The sequence below is a fragment of the Leishmania infantum genome, chromosome 27 (assembly GCF_000002875.2).
Source record: "Leishmania infantum JPCM5 genome chromosome 27".
Classification (NCBI taxonomy): domain Eukaryota; phylum Euglenozoa; class Kinetoplastea; order Trypanosomatida; family Trypanosomatidae; genus Leishmania; species Leishmania infantum.
In genome coordinates, this window is record NC_009411.2 from 788323 (window position 1) to 813832 (window position 25510).

The 25510-nt window shown below is 60.6% G+C and overlaps 6 protein-coding genes across 6 annotated transcripts; all 6 read right to left on the minus strand.

Moving 5' to 3' along the window:
- Nucleotides 1-2149: 2149 nt before the first annotated feature.
- Nucleotides 2150-4489, minus strand: LINJ_27_1750 (paraflagellar rod protein-like protein; the record flags this gene model as incomplete). The annotated part of the gene is made up of 1 exon (XM_001466387.2): nt 2150-4489. The coding sequence occupies one exon, from the start codon at nt 4487-4489 to the stop codon at nt 2150-2152; it is 2340 nt and encodes a 779-aa protein (XP_001466424.2).
- Nucleotides 4490-5705: 1216 nt separating this feature from the next.
- LINJ_27_1760 (hypothetical protein, unknown function) lies at nt 5706-8300 on the minus strand (the record flags this gene model as incomplete). Its single annotated transcript, XM_001466388.1, has 1 exon — nt 5706-8300. The coding sequence occupies one exon, from the start codon at nt 8298-8300 to the stop codon at nt 5706-5708; it is 2595 nt and encodes an 864-aa protein (XP_001466425.1).
- Nucleotides 8301-10774: 2474 nt separating this feature from the next.
- On the minus strand, nt 10775-12733 carry TRYS (putative trypanothione synthetase; the record flags this gene model as incomplete). The annotated part of the gene is made up of 1 exon (XM_001466389.1): nt 10775-12733. One exon carries the CDS (start codon nt 12731-12733, stop codon nt 10775-10777), a length of 1959 nt encoding a protein of 652 aa, XP_001466426.1.
- Nucleotides 12734-13423: 690 nt separating this feature from the next.
- On the minus strand, nt 13424-15022 carry LINJ_27_1780 (conserved hypothetical protein; the record flags this gene model as incomplete). Its single annotated transcript, XM_001466390.1, has 1 exon — nt 13424-15022. One exon carries the CDS (start codon nt 15020-15022, stop codon nt 13424-13426), a length of 1599 nt encoding a protein of 532 aa, XP_001466427.1.
- Nucleotides 15023-16173: 1151 nt separating this feature from the next.
- On the minus strand, nt 16174-18750 carry LINJ_27_1790 (putative endo/exonuclease Mre11; the record flags this gene model as incomplete). The annotated part of the gene is made up of 1 exon (XM_001466391.1): nt 16174-18750. The coding sequence occupies one exon, from the start codon at nt 18748-18750 to the stop codon at nt 16174-16176; it is 2577 nt and encodes an 858-aa protein (XP_001466428.1).
- A 1396-nt stretch (nt 18751-20146) lies between these two features.
- Nucleotides 20147-24130, minus strand: LINJ_27_1800 (conserved hypothetical protein; the record flags this gene model as incomplete). The annotated part of the gene is made up of 1 exon (XM_001466392.2): nt 20147-24130. The coding sequence occupies one exon, from the start codon at nt 24128-24130 to the stop codon at nt 20147-20149; it is 3984 nt and encodes a 1327-aa protein (XP_001466429.2).
- Between the last annotated feature and the right edge of the window lie 1380 nt (nt 24131-25510).

Sequence of the window (25510 nt, forward strand, 5' to 3'; positions counted from 1 at the left end):
CTAAAGGCGGCTGTTGCTGACCTCCGATGAGCTTCTTGCCGACGGTACTTCGTTCCGCGCTGTGTCTCTCCCCCCAGCAACGTCGATCGACGCTCGTCGAAGTGTTCGCAGCACACACACACACAAGCAAAGAAATATATAAAGTGAGAGAGTGCCGCCAAGAGTAGAGAGCGCAAAATATGGCGAGAGGCCGACGACGGCCTCCCAATTGGGCACACACGCACACACCAAGAGAAAGGAGAAGGAGGAGGAGGGCGGTCAACCACAGCAACGAGAAGAAAGACGGCGTGAGTGCCGTAATCGCCGACGGAGACCGGCAGCGAGGTAAAAGAAGAAGCGGGACAGTGAAAGGCAGAAATGAAGACCAAGGCAGAGCAGCAACACGGATGGGGGAAGATTGGGAGGAAAGCGAGAAGGGCGGGTGAGCCTCGAACACCAAGGGATAATACAAGACGAAGCACACAACACACAACATACAGCAGCAAAGAGCGACCTCCTTTCGTTTTTGTGTTTTCTCGTCCCTGCGCCTACTCACCTCTCCGCTCCCTCGCTCGTCCCCTTCGCATTCACCCGCACACACAAAGCAGAACGTGTGCGCCTACGGAGGGGGAGGGGTGAGCGAGCACACACACACACGTGCACACGCCTGATATCGTTTTGCGGTCCTCCCTGTTGTTCGGTGCTGTTCGTTCAGCAGTTGCTGTCGTTGGTGTGTTGTTTTGCTTATGGCCCTCTTATCGCCTGTCAGATTCAGGCATACAAGCGCCAAAGGTGGGAGGGAGGGAGGGGTGGTGTGCACCCGTGGGTAAGAGGGAGGGAGGAAGAAAGGGCACAGAAATGAAAAGGTATGCACGAGCGTATGGTGTGCGCGAGTGCATGTATATGTGGGTGTGCGCAACCTGTCACGATGCGCAAGAGCAGAGGAGAGCAGCGTAGAGAGACAGAGAAATGTTGTCCAAAGAGAAAGACGCCAGAAAAGATAGGCGAAGCGGAAGGAAAGAGTGGAGATGGTTGATGCGCCGCACACGCACAAGCTTGTCTTTATACGCAGTCACTGCGGGCAGTGCTGATCCCTGAACGCCACACGAATCACTGCGCACAAGCGCGGACGTCTGCAGCTGTTTGGGCTGTGTATATGCATGTAGGTCGCTTCTGCGGGCTGGGGATTGATGGATGGATGACAGCCACCCAGCTCTCAGGCGGGAGAGGAAGGGGGTGGGGGAGGGGGGGGCATCGATCGCATGCATGCATGCAAATATACGCACTACGCGGAAAAGCAACAGGCCTCATTGCGGATCGACCACTTTGAAGATGCTGCGGTGATGTTGACTGTGTTCGTTGTTCCTTCACGTTTGCCTCTTTTCTTGTTGCAAGTCATCATCGAGGAAAGAAAGGGAGCCGGTCACGACACCAACGTCATGTCAGGGCAGCGGCACACGCACACAAGCACGCAACGAGAGAGCACGAGGCACAGCAGCCAAAAATGTACATATGCATATATATATATATAAGAATCGGCCGGGCCATGAAAAAGGAGCGGGGAAAAGGTGCCCATGCTCTGCTGCCGCCTGTGCGCGCATGCTTGTGAGCCGCCGCATCCGACACACAGGCAAATGAAGGAGAGCACATGTACATATGTAAATAGACGGGAAAGCGCGCATCCGTCCCCCGCATGCGAGCACGCGCACGCGGAGAAGCGACCCGCTCCAGAACAGGCGTACAGCACAACAACGAAAACGAGAAGGGAGGGTCTTCTATTTTACATGAAGCACACACATGAAAATGTGCGCGCGCGTCGGTGGTAAGAGCACTCAGGAGGCCGAGGGAAAAAGAGAAGGGCACACGCACCGGCAGAGACGGAGCGAGAAGCGCAACAAGAGAGGAAGCCGTTTGATTGATGCTATTCGATTTTTTGTGTGTGTCTGTCGTGTATGGGGAGTGAACGGTGGACATGTGCGTACGGAGAGGCCGTCACGCACGTTCGTGGGCGGGCGCGTATGCGTGAACATGCGCAGATGCTTGGCCCTCCTCCTCCCCCTCCGTCGCATACACACACACACACACGCACACACCTGCACACACTGACACCCAGATGCGTTCCTTCACCGCAGCACCTCTGTCTCCGCTTTCGTGCGTGTTCTCCGAATCATCACGGTTCTTCGGGTGCCTCGCGCACCGACTGAACGTAGTTGATCGGGAACAGTCCTGTACGCTGGTTACACACGCCTTTAAACCAACCCTCCTCCGGGGCGCGGCTGATGCATACGATTTGTTGCCCGGCCTCAAAGGTCAGCTCATCTGGCGCGCGGGCGCGGTAGTCGAAGAGCGCCTGGAACGTCGTCCCTTCCATGTGCGTCGGCGGTGGCGCAGGGGCAGCAGATACGACCGCGGCGGCATTAGCGGCGCTCGTGTGGATGACGGAGCCGTTGCTGTTCACCACGTGCGTCGTCGAATATGCTACCTGCCGCGAAGTGTGAGGCGAGGCGGTCGCACCGCTTGCCGTGCCCTTCGAGGGCAACGATGTGTTTGTACCACTGGCGCCGCCAGAGCGCGTACCGTCCTGCTGAATCATCGCGTGCACTCGCTCAACGAAGCCCAGCGGCGATGACTTGACTAGTGATGTGCCTGTGGCAGTCGGCTTGATACCCGCAGCACTGCCAGCGTGTTGCACCGACCCGCGCGTCCTTGAGGACTTCATGTCGTCAACATTCCTCACATTGCACAGCCGCTGCTGGCGTCGATGCTGGTTGCGCGTCGACATCTTCTGCGTCTCTATATCGCCCCGCAGCTTCTCGATCGCGGCCGTCTCGCGCACAACCGTCGCTGCACTGTCGCTCTCCGAGTTGATGAGGGTGCGGTAGTCTAGCATGGTGCTCCAGCGACTGAGGTTCATCTTCTCTACAATAATGCGAGGGTGCACGTACGCGATGCCAGCAAAGTCGAGAGATCTCAAGGTCGGCGTGACGGCCCGCTCTGCCCGCTCTAGCTTGTGCCGGATGCGCATCACTTCTTCCGCCACCTCGTGCCGCTGCAGCGCCAGCCGCTGGTCCGCCTCCACATACTCCTTCGCGTGCGGGTCCAGTGTGTCGGAGAGGATCTCACGGTGCATACTGTTCGCCCGCATTTCCTCGTCCATCTGCTTTAGCCGTCGCTCCTTGCGGTAGAGGTAGCGGCTGGCGGCGATGTAGTAGTCAGAGAAGCGCTTGAAATGGTGCTGCTGCACGAGCCGCAGCATCTCCCCGAGTGCGTTCTGTTGCTTGTCATACTTGGCAGCAATGCTGTCGCAGCCGTCCAGCGCAAAGTCGTTGAGCGACGTCGCGAGGTCACGCGCGGCGGCGGCATTGTCGATTGTGTCCTGCAGCTTCTGCGCATGCTCCGCGGCGGCCTGCAGGAAGCTCTCGTGCCCGCTCCGCCGCCCCGCCTCGCGCTCCTCCATCTCGAGCCGCCGCTCCACCTCCTTGTGCCGCTGCTGCGCCAGCGTCGCCAGCTCACTCGAGCATGTCTGCAGATCCTGAAAGAGGGTGAAGATGCGGTTCCACACGCTTTGCTGCTTCTCCTTGTTCTGCTGCAGGAACTCGTCGGATTCGGCGCGGTCGGCCTCGTAGCGCTTGCGCTGCTGCGCGTCATCGGAGTTGTAGTTGGCCATCTGCTCCTGTATTTTGAGCATGTCCTCCTCGCAGGCTTCGATTTGGCGGTGCTTCGCCTCGATTACGGCGGTGATATCGCGATCCACCATGCGGAACACTGCCCAGCGCCGCCGACGTTCGCTGTTGCGCGACTCGGCGTAGTAGTTGGAGATGGCCGGGTACTGATCCGTGATGAGGCGCAAAATGTGCTCGTACACGTCCAGCTGGCGCTTCGAGATGTCCTCGGCAAGGCCCATCTCGCCATTCGCAATGCTTGCCTCCAGCAGCTGCTCGCACTGATCGATATCTGGCGAGAGCTCCTCAATCGTGTTCTGAAACACTGTCAGGTCGCCAAAGACGCCACGCGTATTGCCGTCGTCGATGAGCTTCGTCTGCAGCGCGTTGGTGATGAAGACGAGGTCACGTGGCTCGAAGACGACGGACTTCAGCTCCGCCTCGCACTCCTCGATGAAGCGGCGCTGCTTTGGGGTGATGAAGGAGTGCGACTTGGTCTGCTGCAACGTCGACACGAGCTGAATCACCGCCGGCAGCTCTGCATGCTGATCCCCGTCCAGCTCAATGTTGCGGCGTACAAGCCGGCGCTCCGCGATGTGCAGGTTGCAGTGCTCAATGACAGCCTTACTGTTCCAGAAGGCGCCTTTCGGCGCCGTCACGTGCTGCTGCAGCTCCGATAACTGCTGTTCGCATCGCTCGTACTGGAAGTCCAGCTGTGAGATGCTCTGATCGAGCCATGACTGAAACGTGCGGAGGAACTGGTCGCTGCTCACGATAGCCTGCAGCTTCGACTCTTCCTCGAGGTAGACACGCTTGTTGCGCTCGAAGAGCGACACGGTGGCAGTCATCTTCTCCTCTCAGCAGTGCGTAAACGGACTTGGGCGCGCGTCTGCCTCTCTGCCTGTGTTAGTGAGTGAGTGTGTGTGTGTGCGCGCGCTGCCGTCGCTGCGCGGATCTGCCGTGATAGTGCACTGGAGAAAGCAGCGACGCACGGCGTTGTTGTCGCGTCGGGCGTGTGAGGATGGAAACGTCTGTCGGAGAGTTGGGCCGGGCTTGTCCTGTGCCTACGTGTATCTGCTTTGCGAATGGGGCGGCTGAGGCGAGTCTGCGATAGTTTGTGCGGAGGCGGCCTTGTCCTTGTCCAGCTTAGCTTCCCCGCGTATTTGTGTGGAGAGGGGGTGTCGGTAGAAAACGGCAGGAGGGAAGGGAAGAGGTAACGAATTGGCACCATCGGAGGAGCCGAAAAGATGTGCAGGGCGGCTCAAACAACGTTGCCGTGCATTGCATACGTAGTGGAACATGTCTCGCGTTTTTTGTAGGTGCGAGCGTGCACGCGTGCGCAACCGAACACGGAGCAGCGAAGGGATGAGTGCCGGGACCAAGCACCGCAGAGCGCCAGAAGAGGGAGAGAAAGAGACGAGAAACGGGCCGGGCTGTCGCATCATCAGCCTGTCAGTCGTGCTGCTCACGTGTCTCTCTTTCGATGGCTTTCGAGCCGCCTCGATTAGCGCATCAATGCAGCTCTGCTCCGCGATCCGCCGTTGGTGTCTCCTGCAATGCTCGAGGCTGAAGAGTAGAGAGCGGCTCTCCGCTCCTCCAAGTGCCACCACGCCAGCCTCCTCTCCAAGTGTCGCGCTCACGTCGCTGCAGAGAGCTCGCAGATGTAATGGTAGTGGCCCATGTACATGCATGCACACGTGCTCGGCATGCACATGCGTGTTTGTTTGTGTGTGTGCGTGTGTGTGTTTCGGTGCGCATCTACGGAAACACATCAAGAACAAACTGAAGAAAAGAGAAGCGCTGTCGTACTCTCCGCGCGCACGGCAACCTCTACTCTGCTGAGTAACAGGTAAGCGTGCGTCATTGTACGCGTGCTGAGTTCCATCTACCCCTTGATGCTGTCCCCTTTACATATGCCTGCGCAGACATTCAAGGGAGGGAAAACGCCACCGAAAAGAAAAGTGCCGTGAACGTGCCTGCGAGGTCTGCGTGTACGATGCCCATATGCCGCGTCTCCGCCAGCGACACGCACACACAGAAAGAGAAATCGCAAACATGGAAGCCTCACATGCCCGAGACCCATTCGTGGTTCAGATGTGCCTCCAGCTGTGTGCGCCACTCTGTGTAGCCGTCGCCATTAGCCAGCTCGTCCCTTTCGTCTGTCATCTTGTCACCGTTCGTGTCACTGCTGCTGTCGCTGCTCGCGAGCCTGTGATGTCCGCCGCGTGCTTCATCCAGCCTCCTCGTGGGTGAGGATGACGACGACGCACCAAAGCTGTCAGCGAAATTCGCCGTCTCGAGGAATTCCCAGTCGTTAGACGAGTACGCCGGGCCGTCATCGGGCTGCGCCGCCACGCTGCCGTCGCGTTGATGCGTGGCAGCGAGATTTGTGAACGTCTGATGAGGTGGGAAAGACAATACAGCAGAGGACGACGTGTGAACGAGCTCCGCCACCGCGATGGGCGCGGCAGCAGCAGCCTCTATGCCAGGTGGCGCACGATTGCTGCCGCCGCTGCCACCGACGCGTGACATCTGGGGTGACGAGGGTGCGAGCGAGTGGGAGTAGGGCCGTGGCGGCGACGAGGGCACCAACGACGGCAGCGACGCAGGATGCGAGGGCAGCGCCTCGCCTTTTGGGCCGGAGCTCTGTCGTGGAATCGAAGAGCAACTCGGTGTCAGAGGGGGTCGAGAGGCTGAAGAAAACGATGATAATGCCCTCGCCGGCACCGCACGATTCAGATGCGCAACATCGCTGGAGCTGTGGCTGTGTGTCGCCTCGGCGACCGTGACCTCGTGGTCATCGTTCTGGTGCGGGGCAGCACTCTGTGGCGTTGCCTTGGAAATAGTACCCAGAGATGTGTCGGCAAGTCCCTGGCCCAACGCCGCCGTCCCCCGAGTCGACGTGTCTCGACTGCGCAGAAGCTCCAGCAGGCTTTGAGCGGCAGACGTCGGTGCAACCTGAGGAGCGGCAGCAGCAGCGAGGGGAGCACTCTCGTGCGTCACCGACTCTGTTTCCATGGCGGCGTTCATTGTCGCAGCATGGCCAAGCAATGAGGAAAGCGGAGACGGCGAGGTGGCATGGAGAGACGAGCCGCCTTCGAGAACTGCAGTAGCCCGTGCAGATGCGCCACGGCGCAGAAGCGATGGCGTAAACTCACGATGCGCCATTCCAGAAGCACGAATCGCAGCTGGCAGCGTCCGGCTCCACGGCGTGCGCGTCTCAAACGCTTCTGTGCCGCCGCGGCGTAACCTCTGGGCCGCGTCCCCTCTGTCCTTGTCCCCCCACGCCGCGCTCGCCCTGTATCGAGTGTGCACACCGGTGCCGACATCGTCCCCGCTGCCATCCCATGAGGGCTGATCCCACGGCGCCTCCACAGCTTCGTGCACAGGGGCAAGGGATTCCGAATGAAAACCATCAAGCTCATGCAAGTCACCAGGTCCCTTGACGACTGCTGCGTGCGACCGGCCATCCATCTTCCGCACGGCGGCATCGTCCTCGCCATGTCGGCTGTCACTGCCACTGATGTCGTAGACGAGGTTCAGTGAGCGGCCGAAGGAGCCTCGTACGAGTTCACTCACGGCGGACAGCGATGTGGGACTCCATGGAGAAGATGACGCTACATCCATCATTGTCTCTGCTGCTGCTGCTGACGCGGCCAGTGCGCCCGGCGACATTGGTGGAGTGCTGTCCGGCGCCGCCCTCTCCGTCTGAGTCGACGCACCGGTGCCACAGGCGGTCCCTCTGCCGAGGGCATTCATCACCCGCTCAGACCCCTTCACATACGCCACAAGCAGCTCAACACTGCGCCGCAGGTGCCGCAGCTGCCGTTTAAGATGAGCCTCACGTTTTGCAGAGGCCTGGGCGCTGGCCTCAAGGACGCGTGCATGGCGCTCCCAGGCGGCACTGTCCGCCAAGGCCTGCAGGAACAGTGCTTGGTACAACTCAACGGTGTTTCGTTGACCATCAGCAGCATCTGTCACGGTGCAGCCCGTTCGATGCGCCTCCGCCTCCAGCTTGCGCAGGAGTCGCTGCAGTCGTGAGGCGGGCCGACGCGATGGCAGTGGCCGCGAAGGCGATGCGTCAAAGTGCGTGATGTCGGCCGTCGGAGTGGCCGTCCTTGAGGGTGAGTCCAGCAACGGTGAGGACGGCGGTGGCAGCTGCGGACCGCGGCGGTGACGAGCGAGCTCTGCCTCGAGTGTTCGATCCTCTACCGCGGCGCCATCGGTTGCCCACCGCCGTGACCTCAGCGTCAGTGCCTGCGCTTCAGAAGGCCCCTGCGACTGCTGCGCTGACGCGTCTGCCGCCCTGTGTAGGCAGTGAGCCCGGGAGCAAGGCACATGCTTGATGTGGCGCGCATGGGCAGCGTCCGCGGCGGGAGTTGGCGGTGCCAACACGGACAACGTTGCCCTACACTTCGTGGGGGAGCCATCGGCGCTGTGGTGAGTAAAAGGGTCATGGTAATGGTGGCGTTGGTGCAGATGCGATGACGACGAGCCGCCAGGCGCTGCGTCTGATGACGGCTGTGTGTAAGGTGGGTAAGGTGTGCGTACGGGAGAGTGGCGAGCGTGGCAGTGCACTGGCTGCCGGCGGTGAGGAGACAAGATGAAGTGCCTGGTAAACGCCACCTCCGATGGAGCCGCCTTCAGACGACCGGGCATGCCCGCCCGTTGTACGGCGCACCTCGTCGCTCTATGGATGTGTTTTCGGTGTGTGCACTGGGCGTCGCTGCAAAGCAGCCAAAGAGCCTGCGTTCAACGAGTGGCTACCACGACGCAGATATAGACAAGACGCGCAAGCACAGCGACATAAACACAGGTGTCGTTGGCACGCACAGGCACACACGCACATGAAGTCCGTTGAAGATGCGCGCAAGTCCGTCAACGGGCACGGAAAAAGAGAATAGAAGAAAGCCAGCGGGAGAGGCGAGTACAGTCCAGTAAAAGGGCAGGGAGGAGGGAGCAGCAGAGCTGCAGGTGTCCCTGCGCCCTCTTCTCCTCCAACGATTGTCTCATTTCTCAGCCGCTTAGCATCACCGCGCTGAGGCCGGTCGCCGCTTGGCGATAGCCCGTACATCCGTTGGTGTTACAAGCAAACGCGTGTGTGTGTGTGTGTGTGTGGGGGGGGAGAGGGGGCGCGTGTTCGTGCGTGAATACGCCCACACCTGCGTGCCCTCATGTCTTGCGTCCTCCCGGACAGAGACCGAAACGACAGGAGAGAGGGAGAGTCACGAGAAAACAAAAACGGCGGCGTGGGTGGCGGATACACGAATCGCCCTCCCCCTCCCCTCGAACGCCGCGGCGTGTCCTCTAGCGCTCTTCCCTCCTCCTGCTTCCCTCATCGTTTTTCATTCTGTTGCATTGAACCACCACCACGACAGGCAACCGTCAAAACCACCAGCTTCGTCGCTTTATGCAATGGCCATGGCCTGCGTGACGCATGTCTTGGATACGTGCATTTTTTACGTGTGAGGGAGCGAAGGGGGAGGTGAGAGGGGGGGGAACAGGGCGCCCCCATTAACGCTTCGACGTGTTTCATTTCGAAAAGGGATACAACCAACGAAGAAGAACAAAAAAAAACGGGTTCAGATAGATCCGCCGTGCGAGCCGCTCCGCACGCACTTTGGCACGCGCACACGCCCACACGCACCGAAGGCAAAAGAGAGAGAGACGCCCCCATCAGCACATGCGTCGGTGCATCCTAAGAGAGAGAAAGAGGAAGGGAGAGACAGAAGTGTTTGGGCCTGTCACGTCGGTCGGCTCCTGCTCTCTGTGAAACTATATATATATATATATATGATGGCGCTGCGCACACGTTTGTAGGAGTAGTTTTGTCGTGGTAATAATAAGAGGAAAGGGAAAGAAAAGGGGGGTACTGTCGCGGGAGGTGGCCATGGAGTGGGGCGGGTGGCTGGGTAAGGGGTGGGTGGCGCGTGGGGCACCCTCGTGTGTGTGTGCGTGTGTCGGGGAGGGGGAAGAAGATTTGGGAGCTAAAATAAGGTGGAAGAGAGATGAAAGAGTGCGATGGTGGCACTGGCGGTGATGGCGGGTTGGCCCCATTGCGGTTATCGCCGTCATACACATGCGCATGCACACAGCGGTAGAGGGCGCGCATGTATGGACACGCCTATCGAGTGACAGCACAACGAATACACCTGGAAAGAGAGGAGAGGGGAGAGGAAGGTCAGCAAGCGGCAGACGGGCACACATCAAGAAACCCAGAACAAAGAAGACAACAAAGGAGGGGCACACACACACAAGCACACGAACGCAGCGAGGGGAGAAGAAGGGAGGATGCTGCGCAATACACACAAGAGAGCGCCAAGGGGGGAGAGAAAACAAGAAAGCGAGTGAGTGAAGAGAGCTAAACTGGAAAAGAAATAATAAAATAAAAAACCACAATCAGCATTATCCGCCGTTGGAACAAAGGAGCGGGAGGCGAGGCAACGACAAGGAGATGCCGCTCAGCCCCTTCACGCTCCAGGCTGCGCACGGGGACGTCCGTTTTTTCCCCCGGGCGTGGAAAAGAGAGCCCCACACGCGCCCGAAACAAGTGGATCACCAACACGGATGGTCCTCCATCCCTCCCCGTCCCATGCGCACTCGCCTCCCCTCCTCCATCTGCAGAGGGGCGCCATCTTCTGCTTCTTCCTACTCCACGTGCCCGATTGAAGAACGAGGGATCGAGAGAGTGAGTGCGATGGCCTGCACAGGTACCTGTGCAGGCCATCGCACTCTCATTGCATCCTTCTTCAATCAACGCCCAGCAAAGAAAACACTTCATCGACGGAAAGCAACATGAAAAACACAGACGGCAAGCACATAAAAATCATATATGTATATATATAGAGAGAGAGATAGAAGGAGTCGTCTACGTGGCTGAGGTGGCTGCGGGCGTGCGTGCGCGCGAGCAAAGAAGCACACCCGATCGCTGAGCATCCGTCGTGGCGGCTGTCTACACACGGTGGTACGGCTCAGTAGAAACTTCTGCGTATCGCAGAGCTGCCGTGCCCCTCCCCCCCGCCACAGCGTGCAGTCACCATTTTTGTTTGTTCTTGCTTTCGTTCCTACGTGTGACTGTGTGTACGTTTGTGGAGAGTGCGCGTGTGTTGTTCATCGCGCTTGCAGCCCGGACGTTACTCGTCCTCGGCCATCTCGTCGATATCCTTGTGCGTCACGGGGTGCGGAAGTTTGTCGGTCTTGATGCGAATGGCAGCGAAGGGGCTGTCTACGCCGGTGATGACTGACTTGTCCTCGCGGATGCCGGTGCCGCTGAAGGCGTCGCCGATCATCCAGCCGCCGATGATGGCGTAGTAGTCGTCCTGCTTCTTCAACTCAAACAGCTGTTGGTAAATCATGTTGCGCTTCCCATAGTTGCCACCAGACTCAGCGTGCACCTCGCCGTCGCCGGAGGTGATGGTCACGTTGCTGCCCACGCGGCCGACAATCGGCTTCTTGGCGTACCCGTGCTTGCGCAGCTCGTCCGTCAACTCGTACTCCGCCTTCAAGATGGCGGGGTGTTCGGGGTGGTTGTGGTAGATCATGGGCAGGATGGCCTTGTTGCTCGGGATGACTTTCCACATCGGCTCGAAGTAGAGAATTTCCCAGTCATCGCCGAGGAGCAAGTCGCATAGGCGCACCTTTTCCTTCGGGGACGGCTTCCAGTTCTCGCCCCGCTCCTCCCGGGCGGCGTAATAGTCCGTGATGGCCGACTCCCACATCCACGTCTTCCACACATTGCGCACGCGCACGCCGTCGCTATCGACAACGTGGCCATTATCATCAAAGCGGAACTCGTCGAACAGGACGCACAACTTGCCCTCCAGCCCGGCCGCCTCAGCGGCCTGCATGCAGTAGAGGGCCGTGTACTGCTCTTCCTTCTCCTCATCAACACAGAAGTGAACGCGGCCAGTCGCCCCGCTGTTCGCCCACGCCATCTTGAGGTTGCGCTCCACCGCGAAGCCGGAGCCGCGAGTGCCCTGCTTGTCCAACCCCACCGACTCGGCCCACTTTTGCTGAATGCGGCCGCACTCTAGAAGCGTCGACGCGCTGTCGGCATTGTACTCGAAGCACTTGACCTCGCCCGTCTCGTTGTTGAAGGCGAAGTCGAAGCGACCAGAAATGTACGTCTGCTGGTACTTCCACGAGTGGCGAATGCGGGGCCAAAACTCCTCAGGAATGGCAAAGAGCCGGAGCTTCTCATCGCTCTCGATCACCTGCGCGGTTGCCTCCATGAAGATGTCGTGCAGCTGCGTTCCGTACGCGATGCACCGCAGGTGAAACTCGTGATTTGACTCGTAGTAGCTGACAGCCTTCTCCTCCAGGCGGGTGCGACTGACGTCCATGCCAAACTCCTCCACGAATAGCCGCTCCGCCGGGTTCTTCATGTCAAGCCAGTTCGCCTTGGACTCCGTGGGCAGAAAGTTACGGCGCAGCAGATATGGCTTCGGTGGCTTATTGAAGTGCAGTGACGGATGCAGCGCCACCGGCGGCGCCCCTTCCGGCCGGTTCGCGCGACCAGGAAACGTCACCCACCCAAGCGGGATCTCGATTTCGTCCGCGTCAATGTCATCGATGATGGTCCAGATGCCGTCCCTGTGATCAAGCTTCAGCTTGTACGCGTAGGAGGACTCCCACTTGTGGAAGCGGTAGTTCTGATCCGCGACACATACGTAGTCGTCGCCCACCTCGGTGATGGCGCCGACGTGGCCAACTGGATTTGTAGCGGTGGAGGGGTAGACAAGAAGCGCGTCGGCTTCCGGCTTCGTCCCAGTACCGTTGCGCACTGGCAATACCGCGAAGCTCTCCGCCGTGGCGGCGTCTCGCACCTCCTTCAATTGGAAAATGTGGCAGGCCCAGTTCACGTCGGGCAGCACCAGCCCCTTACGCACCAGCAGCCAGCGGCGCGCAAACTCGACGCACTGGTACTTGAAGCCGAAGAAGATGTTGCCCTCAATGCTGCGCTCGCCGGAGAAGTAGTGATCGTGCTTGTTGCTGTACGCTGGGACGCCGCCCGGGGCGTATCCCTGCACAGCACCAAACGGAATGTGGCCCGGCCTATTAAAGCTCACAGACGCGCGCGGCAGAGACGACATGGCTTATGATTGCTGTGTGTGTGTGTGTGTGTGTGTGTGTGTTTGTGAGTGTCTGACTGTGTCTGCTTGCGTCCTTGTACATGCACGTCGTCGCTGGCTGGTCTGTGGTGCTCGCTTGCGTCGGGATTCGATTCGAAGGAGCACGTCTTCTTTCGTCTTTTCTGGCTTTCACTCGCACTTGCTTTCTCCCGTGACTTCGATGAAGATGGCCCGTGATGTGTATTCTACTGAAACACCAGTGGTGGTGGTGGTGGCGTACGTTGAAACTTACAGAGCGCACAAGCGAAAGGAGGATGCGGGAGTGGGGTGCGAGTGCGCAGATCACACGAAAAGGGCTGTTGCGCGAGCGATGACCGCAGTGGCGCAGGCGAATGCAAGAACGCATCGCTGTCGCGGAGGCAGTGGGTGAGGAAGGGGGCTGGGTGCGGCAGCGCTCCTCAAACCCACCTCCTTGTCGTTTGCTGGTCGCGCCTTCGCGTCGTCTTCTCACCCCTTCTGCTCATCCCTTTGCGGACTGTCCGCGTGCTCACGGCACGGCAGCCGCAGCGGAGCCGGCGAGAAAACGACCGCGACAAGAGGCAGGAGAGTGTGCTGAAGTTCAAGTAGGATCCAAAAGGAAAACAGCGGCGAAGGGGATGCGAACACGACGTACCAGCTGCGCGCAGTGAGACACATATATAGGTATACAGATCACCTTGAGTGTTGGACGGGCGTTCGCTTGGCGCTCTCTGCAGCGCTCATCGCCACTGCTGCTGGGTCTCCGTCGGCGTAAATTCCGGAAGGCTTTTCGGGGAGCGCTTCGCTCGCATGGGGCTCCACCTCCGCCAGCAAACCAGCGTGCAGAGGAGCGTACGTCGGCTGTAGCGGCACACCGAGCTGCTCTGCCGCAGTCTTCCGCTCTCCTTCCAGCATCTGCTGCTGCTCCTCGCGGGCGCCAAATACGCGAAGGTTCGCCAGAACCTCGCGCTCTTCAATCAGCCGCCCGTCCAGCCCGACCTTCGCACCGCGCAGGAGGCTCTTCCCCTGCGTTGCAACGCCCTCCACCAACTCCGGCCGCTTGCCGACCCACCCATCGTACTCCAGCAACGACCGCGGCGGCGCCAGACCCGGGTACAGCGCCGTGCGGCCGGGATTCAGCGTCGAAAGCGGCACCTCCCACGGCTCCTCGAGAAAGGCGCGCTCGAACTGCTCCAGCAGCATCGGTGACACGTAGATCTCCACAGTGAAGCTTCGGTTCATGATGAGCGCCTCCTTCGCCTCGTTGCTCAGCCGATGGAACCCCTTCACGACAGCCTGCTGGTTCAGCTTGCCCAGCTCGTGAAGAAAGCGCCGGCCGCAGGAGTAGTGGCACAGCGCCGGCACGCGCACCACATCCGCCACAAACGGCACGGTCCCCTGCGTCACCGCCGTCCGCCGCAGGCTGCCCGCGGCAGACGCGGACGACACTGATGGCGGCGCGTGCCCCAACTCAAAAGCCTCGTAAAGAATGTTGCGGTACGCTGAGATCATCTCCACCTGAGCCTCCTCGCGGTGAAAACGGTCGTGGCTGATGTCCGGGTCGACGCAGACGGCGGTGTGGAAGTGTTGGCGAATCGTCTGCGGCGAGGAAGGAAGCGACTGAGCCGCGGTAGACGCTAAGTTCGGTATTCTCGGCGTCGTCTGCCGCACCTGCGCAGCGGGCAAGAGCGTTGTATCACCGTTCTGCTGCAGGTGACGGCGGTTGCCCGCGGTGTAGAAGAAGGCAAGTGACTCGGGTGCGTCAACGTTGGCGACGGTGCCGTCGGCGACGTCCGCAGCAGCATCAGCAACAAGTGCGGCCCCGGTGCCTGCCCCAGTCGTCTCTGCCAGCGCGTCCGGCATGGGGATGCCGAACTCCGCAGTGGGGCGGCGCTCTAGCACCCGAGAGGACGACCATCGCTCGCCCTCTACGGTGGCCCAGTCGTGGTAGTACGCCGGATGCGGACTGGGAAACGGCAGCGGTGCCGGGACCATACGGAGCTCAATGGGGTCCACCACAAGCACGTGCCAGTCGCGCTTCTCATGCAGCGCTGCCTCGGCTCGCTGCTTGTCCTCCAACACCTTCCGCATGCGTGCGTCGCCTGCCATGTACTTCTTCTTCTCGAGTGGGTTGCCCTCGCTGCTCGTCGGGTCGTCGGCGTTGACAGCAGTAAGGAGTGAGACGTCGATGGGGTCGTAGAGGTCAGACATCTGCGTCAGCGGCACGATACGCAGGCGACTCTCAAACGCCGCGGAGAAGGTGTCGCGACCGCGGGGTCGGTTGAAGGTCATGCCGGAGCGCCTCAGACGGTGCACACGGGACTCATCAAGACCTGAGTAGAAGTTGCGGCCCAACGTTCGCACAGCCGTCGTCGAGCCGGCGCAGGAGGCGGCGGAAAAGGAGCTGAGCGTGACAGACGCTGCTGCTGAACGTGAGAAAGAGCTATAAAGAGCCACCGACGAGTACCTTCTCGACGCACCGATGGAGTGGACGCGGTTGGCGAAGATGTCGCTGCTCCAGCCGTCACTGTCACATGCGCCGTGGAAGAATCGGTTCAGGAAAGAGGGCAGCGCAACTTCTTGGTCGCTCGCAGCTGCGCGCGGTGTACGGGCAGCACCCCGCGCGTGAGGGTCGACGCCTTGGCGACGCACAGGCGACGCCAGCGATGCGCGCGCCACTGCCGATGCAGGCGCAGATGAGGGACGATGCATTACGAAGGCGCTACTGCGATTGATACATCTCACGCCTCACACTCTATCACTGCACGTGAGCAGCCCACGCCGGCGCAGGCGCACAACCACACAAAGATGCGCGTGCGAGGATGTGCAAGCACTGCACCAAGGCGATGGACGCCCTGGGTTTGCGAATGGGATGCTGTGGATGATGATGGCCTCCGCCAGATACGCTCGCACTTCCGGATGCAACGAATACGTAGACGGCAGCGGGAGGAGGGGGAGGAGGAGGAGGGGGTAATGGCGGCCATCAAGCCAAAGAGAGCAAGTGAGAGGAAGGAAAAAGAAGGCAAGTGGTTGGGAGGGCAGCGCTAGAGACAGAGTGTCTGCGCATCGAGCACACATTATCAACGCTAGACTTGTTCCCGTTGCTGCTCGCTTGCTGCTCCCTTTTAGAACGAACAGGATAAGAAAGATGAGTGCGAGAACGGTGGAGGGAACGGGGCGGCGCATGCTGGCGCGGTGCGGCAGTCCGCTATCCGGATGCGCGAAAAGGGCAAGAGGCAAGGGGGAAGGGCGCGATGACCATTTCGGTTTGTGGTGCAATAACCTTGAAAGAAAGGCCGAGAGGCAGGAGACGATGGCAAGCGCCCGCTCTCACGCGATGCGCCGACGGAGAGACGAAAGCGCAGCACGAAGCGGCGCTTTTCTACGACAGAGAAGGACACGCCCGCACAGATGAACGTGCAACCACACGGCCGCCGCTCGTGCTAGTGCCGCTGCTGAGATCCACCTGTCCACTTGGACAGAAGATTCACCATGGCCCCCTTTGACACGCCGACACTGCCGCTGCTGGTGACCGTGGCCGGTCTGTTGCCAGGTGGCAGCACCGCCGAAACCCCCTGATGCGCAACGAAGGTCAGCGTAGGGCCTGCGTCAGCTGCCGTTGCCGACGCCGCGTTCAGGGAACCCGCGTTGGCTGCCGATAGTGCGCCTTGGCGAGCTGCAGCACTGCCACCGCCGCCGCCGCGTCGCGCGCTGGTGGGGCGCTGCTGCTTTTTAGCGGAGGCGGGAGCCTTCCCGACATCGCCAGCTTCATTGCGAGCGCGGCCGTGCCTAGAGATGCCGTGCACCCTGCTGTCATCATCGTCGTTTCCGTCGAAAGCGTGCACGGTGCTGACCTCATGGGGACCGCCACCACCGACGCCACAGCTGGAGCCTTTGTCGCCGGTCAAAACGGCCTCCACATCGCGAACGTGAGCACTTCGCGCTCGCTTCGAGGGCGGGTACACCTGCTGCACCGCCTGCGCAATCACGCTGTCGATCGGCATTCGATCCAGCCCGTCATCAGGAAGCTCCTCACTTTTATCGTCCTGGCCGTCCTCGTCGGCGCCGGCCTCGACGAGGGCACCGCCGCACCGCCGGGCTCGCTGGCCCGGTGTGCCCGCCGCTGCGTCCACGCCATTCTCGCTTCCTTGTTGAATGGCATGTTGCACCAGTCGCGAGACGGACGTTTGTGCAAAACGACCATGGAAATGGTTTTCACTGCCGCTGCCGCTGTCGCTGGTGGCGAGGTCTGCGGGAGGAGCGGCGACGCGCGTCATCTCGAATGCATCGAGCTCGCGTCTGCGCTCCGCTTGATGCAGCGATGGTGAAGCAGCGCCACCTCGGCCTTCTCGCTCCCCAGCGACGCCGTCGTCTTCATTTTCTTCAGTGTCACCCATCTGCTGCTGCTGTTGTGCCTCCTCCAGCTGAGCAGCCCGCGCGTAGCGCTCGTTGACGTGACGCTTGTGCGTGGCAACTTCCTCCGCAACGCGGTCCGGCTTCAAGATGGAGTCGTTCGCGCCGTTCCCTAGCCGGCGCCACACCGACTTCTGAGAGGTGTGCAGCAGCTCCATCAGCCGTTCATCGATCGCATCCCGCTCGCCCTTTTCGGCGAAGGCGTAGACGGCGGCGCTCAGCTCCGCCTCGGAGAGGAGCGTGCACGCGTTCTTTGCGTTTTGATTGAAGACGTCCGCGACCTTCACGCGGATGTCGAGCGTGTTGAGTTGCGGCGCTGCCGGGACGATGAGGCCGCTCGCAGCAACGCCGCCAGGCCCGAGGGCCGTGCCCAGAGCACCGGCACTAGGTCGCCGCTCCGGCTTCGGTTTTACCGGCCGCAACAGCTCGCCTGGGTTCGCGACGACATCCATGTACTGCTGGCCAAAGCGGTTGAAGTTCGGCTGCGGGTACGGCGCAGACGTGACGTCGGTGAAGTCCACAGCCAAGCGAATGAGTGGATATTTCAGGTTGGGATGGAACGCGAGGACGTCATCGGGGATGTGGCTCACGTGCTCCTCGGCCTCGCTGATCATATCGCTCATCACGTTGTGCAGGAAGGTCTCCACCGCGTCAAGCGTTCGGCCGTCAGGCAGATCCTGGCGAAGCTCTACCGTGCGTCGCACGACTGGACGCACGCTGCGCAGCGTGTATGGAGTGAGCCGGTACGATGTGCCGCGCACTTCGAGGATGCCGTACTGCTTTGGGTTACACTCCTGCGCGGAGAGGGATGTCATGATGGTGCTGCCTGGCTGCACCACATCAAAGCCGTCCGCCGGCTGCGGCACCATGAGCTGCTCGTGCTCGTTCCCCCAGATCACGAGGTCCATGCCGAAGCCGGCGAGCATTCCCTCCATGATACCGTTTTTGCTCGCCACGCCACGCACGCCGCGGTTCTGATGCAGTAGCAGGATATTAAACCACTTGCGGCCAGGCACTGGCTTCGGATAGACAAACTGAACCTTCTTCAGCCGGAAGCAGCGATGCAGTCGCTCGTCGCGCACGTTACCGAGGCCGTAGAGGGCGATGAAGGTGCTTCCCTTGCGCAGCAGCACCGGCTCGAGGATGATGTCTTCGAGGGAGGTGACGTGGCCAAAGTAGTTGAGGTAGCCATTCGTTGCGAGCAGGTCGAGCGACGAGGTGCCGCCGACGGGGTCGTCGTGGTTACCGTGAACAGCAAACACCGGCAGCGCGACGTTGATGTTGGGGTCCTGGAAGTTGGCCATGGGCAGCGCGTGCGTCGGGAAGTTCGTCGCCGGGTCGCTGAGCAGCGAGAAGGGCACGGCCTTGTTGCCGAAGACGTACTTGCGGAAAAGGGAGCAGGCGCGGACGAGGCAACCGAGACTGGGTTTGTTTTCGTGGAAAAGGTCGCCACCGAGGAGCATGGCGTCTACGTCGTGCTCGGTGCGCGCGGCGCGCAGCACCTCCTCGAAGGTGGTGAAGCTGTCATCGCCTCGTCTGGGGTCGCGCTCAGCGAAGCCGAGGTGGTTGTCGGTCGTGAGAAGGATCTTGAAGGTGCTCTCAGACATCCTGTGAGCAAGAGCGGACGCCGTCGATAGTTTGCCCTTGCTTCTCCGATAGACGATCCGCGATGGCCGTTGTGCCGGGCGCGCGCACGGTGCAACGGCTTCCACGGCAGCCCCGGACTTGAGGAGAGCGGCAGCACGAACTGTGCAGCGTGTGCGCGCGTCGCTGCTGAGTCCAATTCTCTTCTTGTGTTGTATGTTTCTGTGAATCTCTCGTCGCTGTATGAGTATGTATGCTTGAGTGGGTCTGTGTAGCGTTAGCTCTATGCGTAGTTCTGCGTATGTGCATGCGTGTGAGTCTCGGTGCAGTGCTCGCGACACGCATGATATCGGTGTGTCTGTGGGCGGCTACAGGATATCAAGACGTGCGTGCAACCAGCGCCATGGACGGGGAGCAAGAGAGAGGGAGAGAGCGAGAGAGCGAGATGGTTGAGAGCAAACAGAAAATCAAAAGACGGCATGAGACCATGCGCACCGCTCTCGCGCAAGCACAAGTGCGCTACGCGATGCACCTAGTGCGTTAAAAAGAGAAGGGTCACAAAGAAAGAAAGGAGGTCGAGCATTGCCAGAGGTTCGTTGGCCGAGGCAGTCCGCCTCTCCGGGATTGCTCGTCGCCGCCGCTCCTCCCATCTGCTCGCAGCAGCTGACCCTCACACAAAGCGTCGCGCAGCTTCTTCGTATTTCTATGCGCTGCGCATGCTAATCAGCCCACACGTCTGCTGCGTGCGCACGCGCAGATGCGTTTCTCTGTCTGCGTGTGTGTCGCTCGCGGTGCGATGCACGCGTTCCGTCGCTCGCTCCCGTATTTCGCTCTTTTCTGTTTTCCTTGCGTTCGATTGGACGCCTGCGGCATTAGTCAGTGGGGGCCAACTCAGCGGCACCGCCACATGTCACTTTCCTGCCCCCCACTCCGCTCCACTCCACTCCACTCCCACGCCGAGCACACTCACGCACACAACGCAGGCGAACGTGGCAACAACAACAAGCCGGTGTGTCCTTCAGCCCCGATCGCCCACGTAGTTCGAGCCCCCGCCACCACGACGGAGGCCACCATAATCGTCTCCTCCGCCATCTTCGCTTGGCCGTGAGCTACCCTTCGTAGAGTCCACCGAGGCGAGCGTGCTCGGTGTGCGACAGAGAGAATGAGGAAGACAAAGAGCACGAGCAGCACTCCATTCATCCATACATCCATCGTCGTCCACATTCTCGCTCAGTTGAGGCGGATGGGCCAAGGGTACGAAGAAAAGACGAGGACTTTGGAAAGCAACGGTTTCCACTTAGCCTTAGAAACAACAGTGACGCGAAGCCCACAAACCCACGCGCGACAACGCGCGCACACACACACACATACGCACAGACATACGCACACGAAGATATGTCTCGCTCTTTTGCACTACCCTCACAGCTGCACCCACTTCGGCACCGGTATCTTGGTCTGGTAGTCGCGCACCGAGTCCTTGACAGCACGCACCTTGCCCGTCTTCTTGTCTGTCTCCCACATGTGCGAGGGCAGCAGGCCAGCGCTGTTACGGTGCATTGCCACCTCCGGGCGGTTGAATTGCGGCATCGGGTGATGCTGGCGGACCTCCCAGTAGGTGCGAATCTTCTGCGCTTGCTTCCACGGCGTGACTCCGTCCACGAACTGCAGCATGTCGCGCACCTCGTTCTCGTAGTTGCGCAGGTACCCGTGCGGGCGAGCCTTGTAACGCCACGAGCGGTTAAGGGAGAAGAAGTAGCTGGCACCGATGTTGTCGGTGCGCATCGTTTCGTGGATGATGGGCTGATCCGCCTCTTGGATGACGATCCATTCCCACGGCGTGTACCGTGGCAGGTAGCCTTGGCGGACGTAGTCGCGACGGTGCGAGATGGAGAGAGGACGGTGGTTGTCCGCCCGCGATGTGTCGAAGCGGTTCCATTGATCGATCTCCGTGATCTGCTTCGTTGTGCGGTACCTGGCAGCGGCAGCGTTGTTCGTGAGGCGCCCCTCGTACTTCTCCAGGAAGTGGTCATCCGCGCCGTCAGCACCCGCACCGACAGACGAACTGGGCGACGCCTTCTCGTTGTTGGGGTCGGCAACGTCGATGTAGCGGCGCAGACCTGCGGGGTTGTACCGGCGAGACTCGTCGCCGACCGTGCGCTCCGGGCCGTGGTAGCGGCGCTGCCAGATCATAACGTCAGCCAGCGGTACCTCCTGCACAACACCGTCGGCGTAGAAGGCCACCGTCACGAGTCGCGGGTCGGGGTTGAAGAAGGGCTGCCGATAATACTGAACAATGCGACCTCGCTGAAAGTCGCCGGTGATGGCGGCCCCGGTCTTGTCCTCTCCTGCAGCGGCGAGTCGCCGGCGCGCGCGCACCGGCAACCCTGGGCAAAGCCCGTCCGCATGCGTCGCGGGCGACCACCCCTCCTCTTGATCCGCCGTCGCCTTCTCCCAGATCGCGTCTTGGGTCTCGATGTAGTTGCCGCGGTTGTAGTCGTACTCGCCAATGCCGTAGTTCAAGGCGTGATTGTACTTGGCACTCGCCGGCACCTCCAGCGGGTACGCGGAAAAGACCTCATCTGTCATCTCCATGGACTCGCCCGACTCGAGCCGGATGGAGAGCGGCGTCACGGTGCGTTTACTGCCCGGCAAAACAAAGTACGACTGACCATCGAAGCGCACCATCGACGACGACGACGTTGTGCGGCTGCTGCTGCTGCTGCTGCCGCCGCCTGCGGGTTCTTTGTCGGTCAGCGCAGCCGCCGCGCTCTTCTCAAGCAACTTCGCTGACACGGTGAGCACGGCACCTGTCTCTTGGTGCTGCACGTCCACCACGGGCACCTTATAGCCCTGCGCTGCCACCTCGCCGTACTGCTCCTTCTCAGCGATGTAGCGGCGGCCGCGCGTCACCTTTGCCCACTCGCTCAGCTGCGCGTCCGACTCCTGCTGCACGTACTGCTGGTACATGGCACGTTCGTCGGCGTCAAAATATTTGAGGACCTCCTGCGGCTGGGCGTACTTGATGACCGGCTCCGGCGCCTTGCCAGCCACCTCTTTCGTGAAGCCGCGGTTCCAGCGGTGCTGGAAGCCTTCAAACAACAGCAGGCGATTCATGTAGCGGCTACTGAGGATGTGCTCGCGTGTGTCGGCCGTGTTCATCTCATCTGCGGCGTGCTGCAGATGCAGGTTGAGCGCACCGCCCTCCGCGCGCACGACAGACTCAACAATTGTGGGAGAGGGCAGCACGTACACACCGAACCAGTTGCGCAGCGTCTCAGCGTCCATCTTAACCTCGTCATCGTTGAGACGCAGCTTGGATGAGTCGAACGGCGTCTTCTCACACAGCTCGTCCAGGGCGAGTCGCCGCGTCGTCCGCTCAGCCGCCGTTTCGTTCGCGACCGGCTCCAGCCCATGCAGGAGCGCCAGCTCGCGTCGCTGTTGGTGGTGCGCTCGGTAGCGAGTAAACAGCTCCCACTCGAAGGCCTCAGGACGCTGCTTCAAGAGGGAGAAGCCTTCAATGTCGCGGTACATGCGGAAGAGCCGCTGAGCGCGAAAGTCAGGGAAGGGCTTGAAGTAGTCCAGCGGACGCTCGCCGCGCGCGTTGCGGTGCGAAAAGACAAACTCGTCGATCGACTGCTGAATGGGGACGCCGTAGTGGACCGTGTTGCGCTCTGTCAGATCCTGCTGTCCGTGCGCGACGCGGTCCTCTCGACGCGCCATGTCGAAGCGGTTGGTGAGAAGATGCCCGACGCCTGTCTCCGTGCTGCGCCGCACGTACGGGTCAACGTGTTCGTCCGTGATCGTCCGGCGATACGCGCCAGAGGCAAAATTGGCCGCGTCAAGCAGCCGCTCATCGTTCGTGTGCTTCTTGAGCGTTCGCCTGTCCGGCCCACCGTCCTGCACAAGCGCGCCTTGCCGACCGAGACCGAAGCGCTGCTTGCGAGCCTGCTCCTTTGCATCTTGCATACTCCGGCGGCGTGCGTGTAGGCTATTGATGACGTCGCCCGTCAGCGCTTCGCCGAGCTTCGGCTCCTCGGAGGTGGTGTTCTGCGCGTAGGTCTGCCAGGCCTGAGCCTCCGTGTCGGGCAGCGCCGCCGTGCCGCCCCGCATGTTCTTCATCGCCTCCTCCATGGACGAAGGCGGGATGACAGGTGGCAGCTGCTGCGCACCGTGCGAGCGTCCTTCGCGCTGCGCCGCGAAGCGATCCATGTCGTAGCCCTGGAAGGGAACGCGCGATGTGCGTTGCATGACCTTGAAGTCGAAGCGCTCCTTTGCGCGCAGGCCGTGGGCGATGCGCAGCTCCTCATCCATGCCGTCATCCATGGCGGCGGCATAGTCTTCTGCCAGCGCGTCGACAAGTTCGCCTCCACTGAGGCCGGTGGCAGCGGTGTACGACACACCAGGAGCGGCGGAGGAGGATGACGACGTGGCGGCGGCACGGTAACGATCCAGCATCGCCTGCTGATACACCTTCTCGTCACTCTGTGGCCCACTCGTCCGCAGCTGGTCCATGGCCGCGAGTGAGGCGTTGCCCAGAAACGCGCTGCGGTGGCGATCAGCGGGCATGTGACGCTGCGTGAACGTTTCACGCTCTGCGTCGCTGCTCAGTTGTCGCGCCGTCGCACGGGCGGCTTGCGACGTGAAAGCCGTAGATGCCACATCGTGCTCCAGCCAGTTGCGGCGCGCCGCTGCCGCCGCATACGAGTCGTGGGCGCTTCCGCTGCCCTGCATATGGGGATAGGCAATACTCCCGCCGTGCACAAAGTCGCGCGGTGCGTACTGCGGCGCATAGCCGGTTGCCGGGTCGCGGTAGTAGTCCTTGTGCGCTAGCCCACCGAGGGGATCGACAGGGCTCATCAGCTCCCGCTGCAGCCGCGATGCCCAGTCGGACATGGGCAACTCAACATCAGCACCGAACGAGGAGGTGTGAGGTGGTGGCGGCACTGAACTACCCGAAGAGCTCATGGTGTGTGAGGCACCAGCTGCACCGCGCCTGCTACCGCCTCTGTCACGAGCGGCAACCGTCGACGGGGTGGGAAAGGAGGAGGTGGGGTCAGCATTATCACGAATGAAGGTGTGAAGGCCACGTCCAGCCCCGCTTCCACCGCCACCACCCTGGTTGCTGCTCTGCACGCGGCACGACGCCCTCTGAACCGGATAAAATGAGAGAGCCGTAAGCGATCCGGCGGCCACCGCAGCGCCGAGGACCCCACCGGTGGCGCCGCAGCGACGACGCATCATGGTAAAAAGGACTTGCTGCGCCGCTGTTGTGGCTTGCGGACACAAGCGCAAGCCGCTAATAGTAATGCGGTACTCCTGGTTACTAAGAGAGACGGACAGAGATGCGCGCGCACAAACGCACCTAAAGACGCGAAAGAGAGGAGAAGTGAAGGAAAGGAACATGTGCGCCTGCGCATCATTTCTTGTTTTCCTTCCGCATGGGCAGGGGGAGCATGTGTGGGGGGCCGTGTGTATCAAACAAAACGAGCGCACACGCGCACACACAGATATGCATTAGTGTCATGAAGGCCACCGCAACACCTTGATTGCATGAGTGGTGAAGTGGTGCCGAGAGAGAGCATGAAAACAAAAGAGGTGCTGCAGGAGGGGCAGAAGACGTTCACCCGTCCCGTGCCGCTCAATCAGCCCTCACGCATCCCACTCCCTCGCTCTTTTCCGCGGACTCTCATTCGACGCTGTCGTTCGGCGTGGTGGAGCACGTCCAGGTTTGCACCGTCTAAACGGAGAGTAGACAACGAAAATTTTCGTAAAGGCATCCGCAGGGAAAGAGAACGAGTGCGGGCGTGTGTGTGTGTGTGTGTGTGTGTGTGTGTGTGTGTGTGTGTCTGTGCGGGAGGGGGAGGGGGAGGAGCATCACGCGTTCATTGAGCAAAGAAATCGAGAGATCCACGACGAGCGTAGATGGTGGAGATGAAGCGGTGTCTCGGAGCCTCAGAAAACGAACCATGAGACTTTCTTCTGTGCTCTTGCGGGTGATAAGTTGAACAGGGCGGCTCGTGGCGCACACGCATAGAACGGTCAATCATGCAGAGCAACCATGTCCACGTACTCTTCCTTGTCAAGCGGGCAGACAGACAGGCCAGAAGGCAAGGACGCAGAGAAACAGCGCCTCGGAAACAGCAAGACGAGGAGGCTCCGAATAAGAACGATAAGCGGATGTGCCGTTGCGAAGAAGCGAAGTGGGAGACACGCTACACACACGAGCATAGTCAGTAGCAAATTCAGATACGCAGCGACACAGCAGCATATATAATCAGAGGGTAACAACACTCAGAAACACAATCATCGCTTCCCGACTCTGTGTCTCCTCTCCTCCCCTCTCACGTTTCAGTCCACTCGATCCGCGTCATCCACCCCTCCCCCATGAACACCGCTGGCAGCGACAGCAACAAGAGGACAGTCGAAGATAAAAAAAAATACTTTTTTTTTAAGGGAGAAGCACACGCATCCGCCAGGCATATAAGCCTCAGACTCGGTCAACACCACCCAGAAAGCAGCGTACACACAGGTGTGATGTGCCCACAAACCGGTCAACAGCAAGGGAAGCACCTGTGAAAGCGAGCCGAGCACTCATCGCCACTGCATCACGCCACACACACACACACGCACAGCAAGAAAAAGGGGAAGAGGAAGAGAGAAACAAAACAAGCGAGGAGGAGGAGGTGGTGGCGGTAACGCATACAGTACGTGTGTTTGTGTGTGTGTGTGTGTGTTCCATGGTGTGTGTGGGTGATCGGCACAGCGAGAGAGAGATGGTCGGCT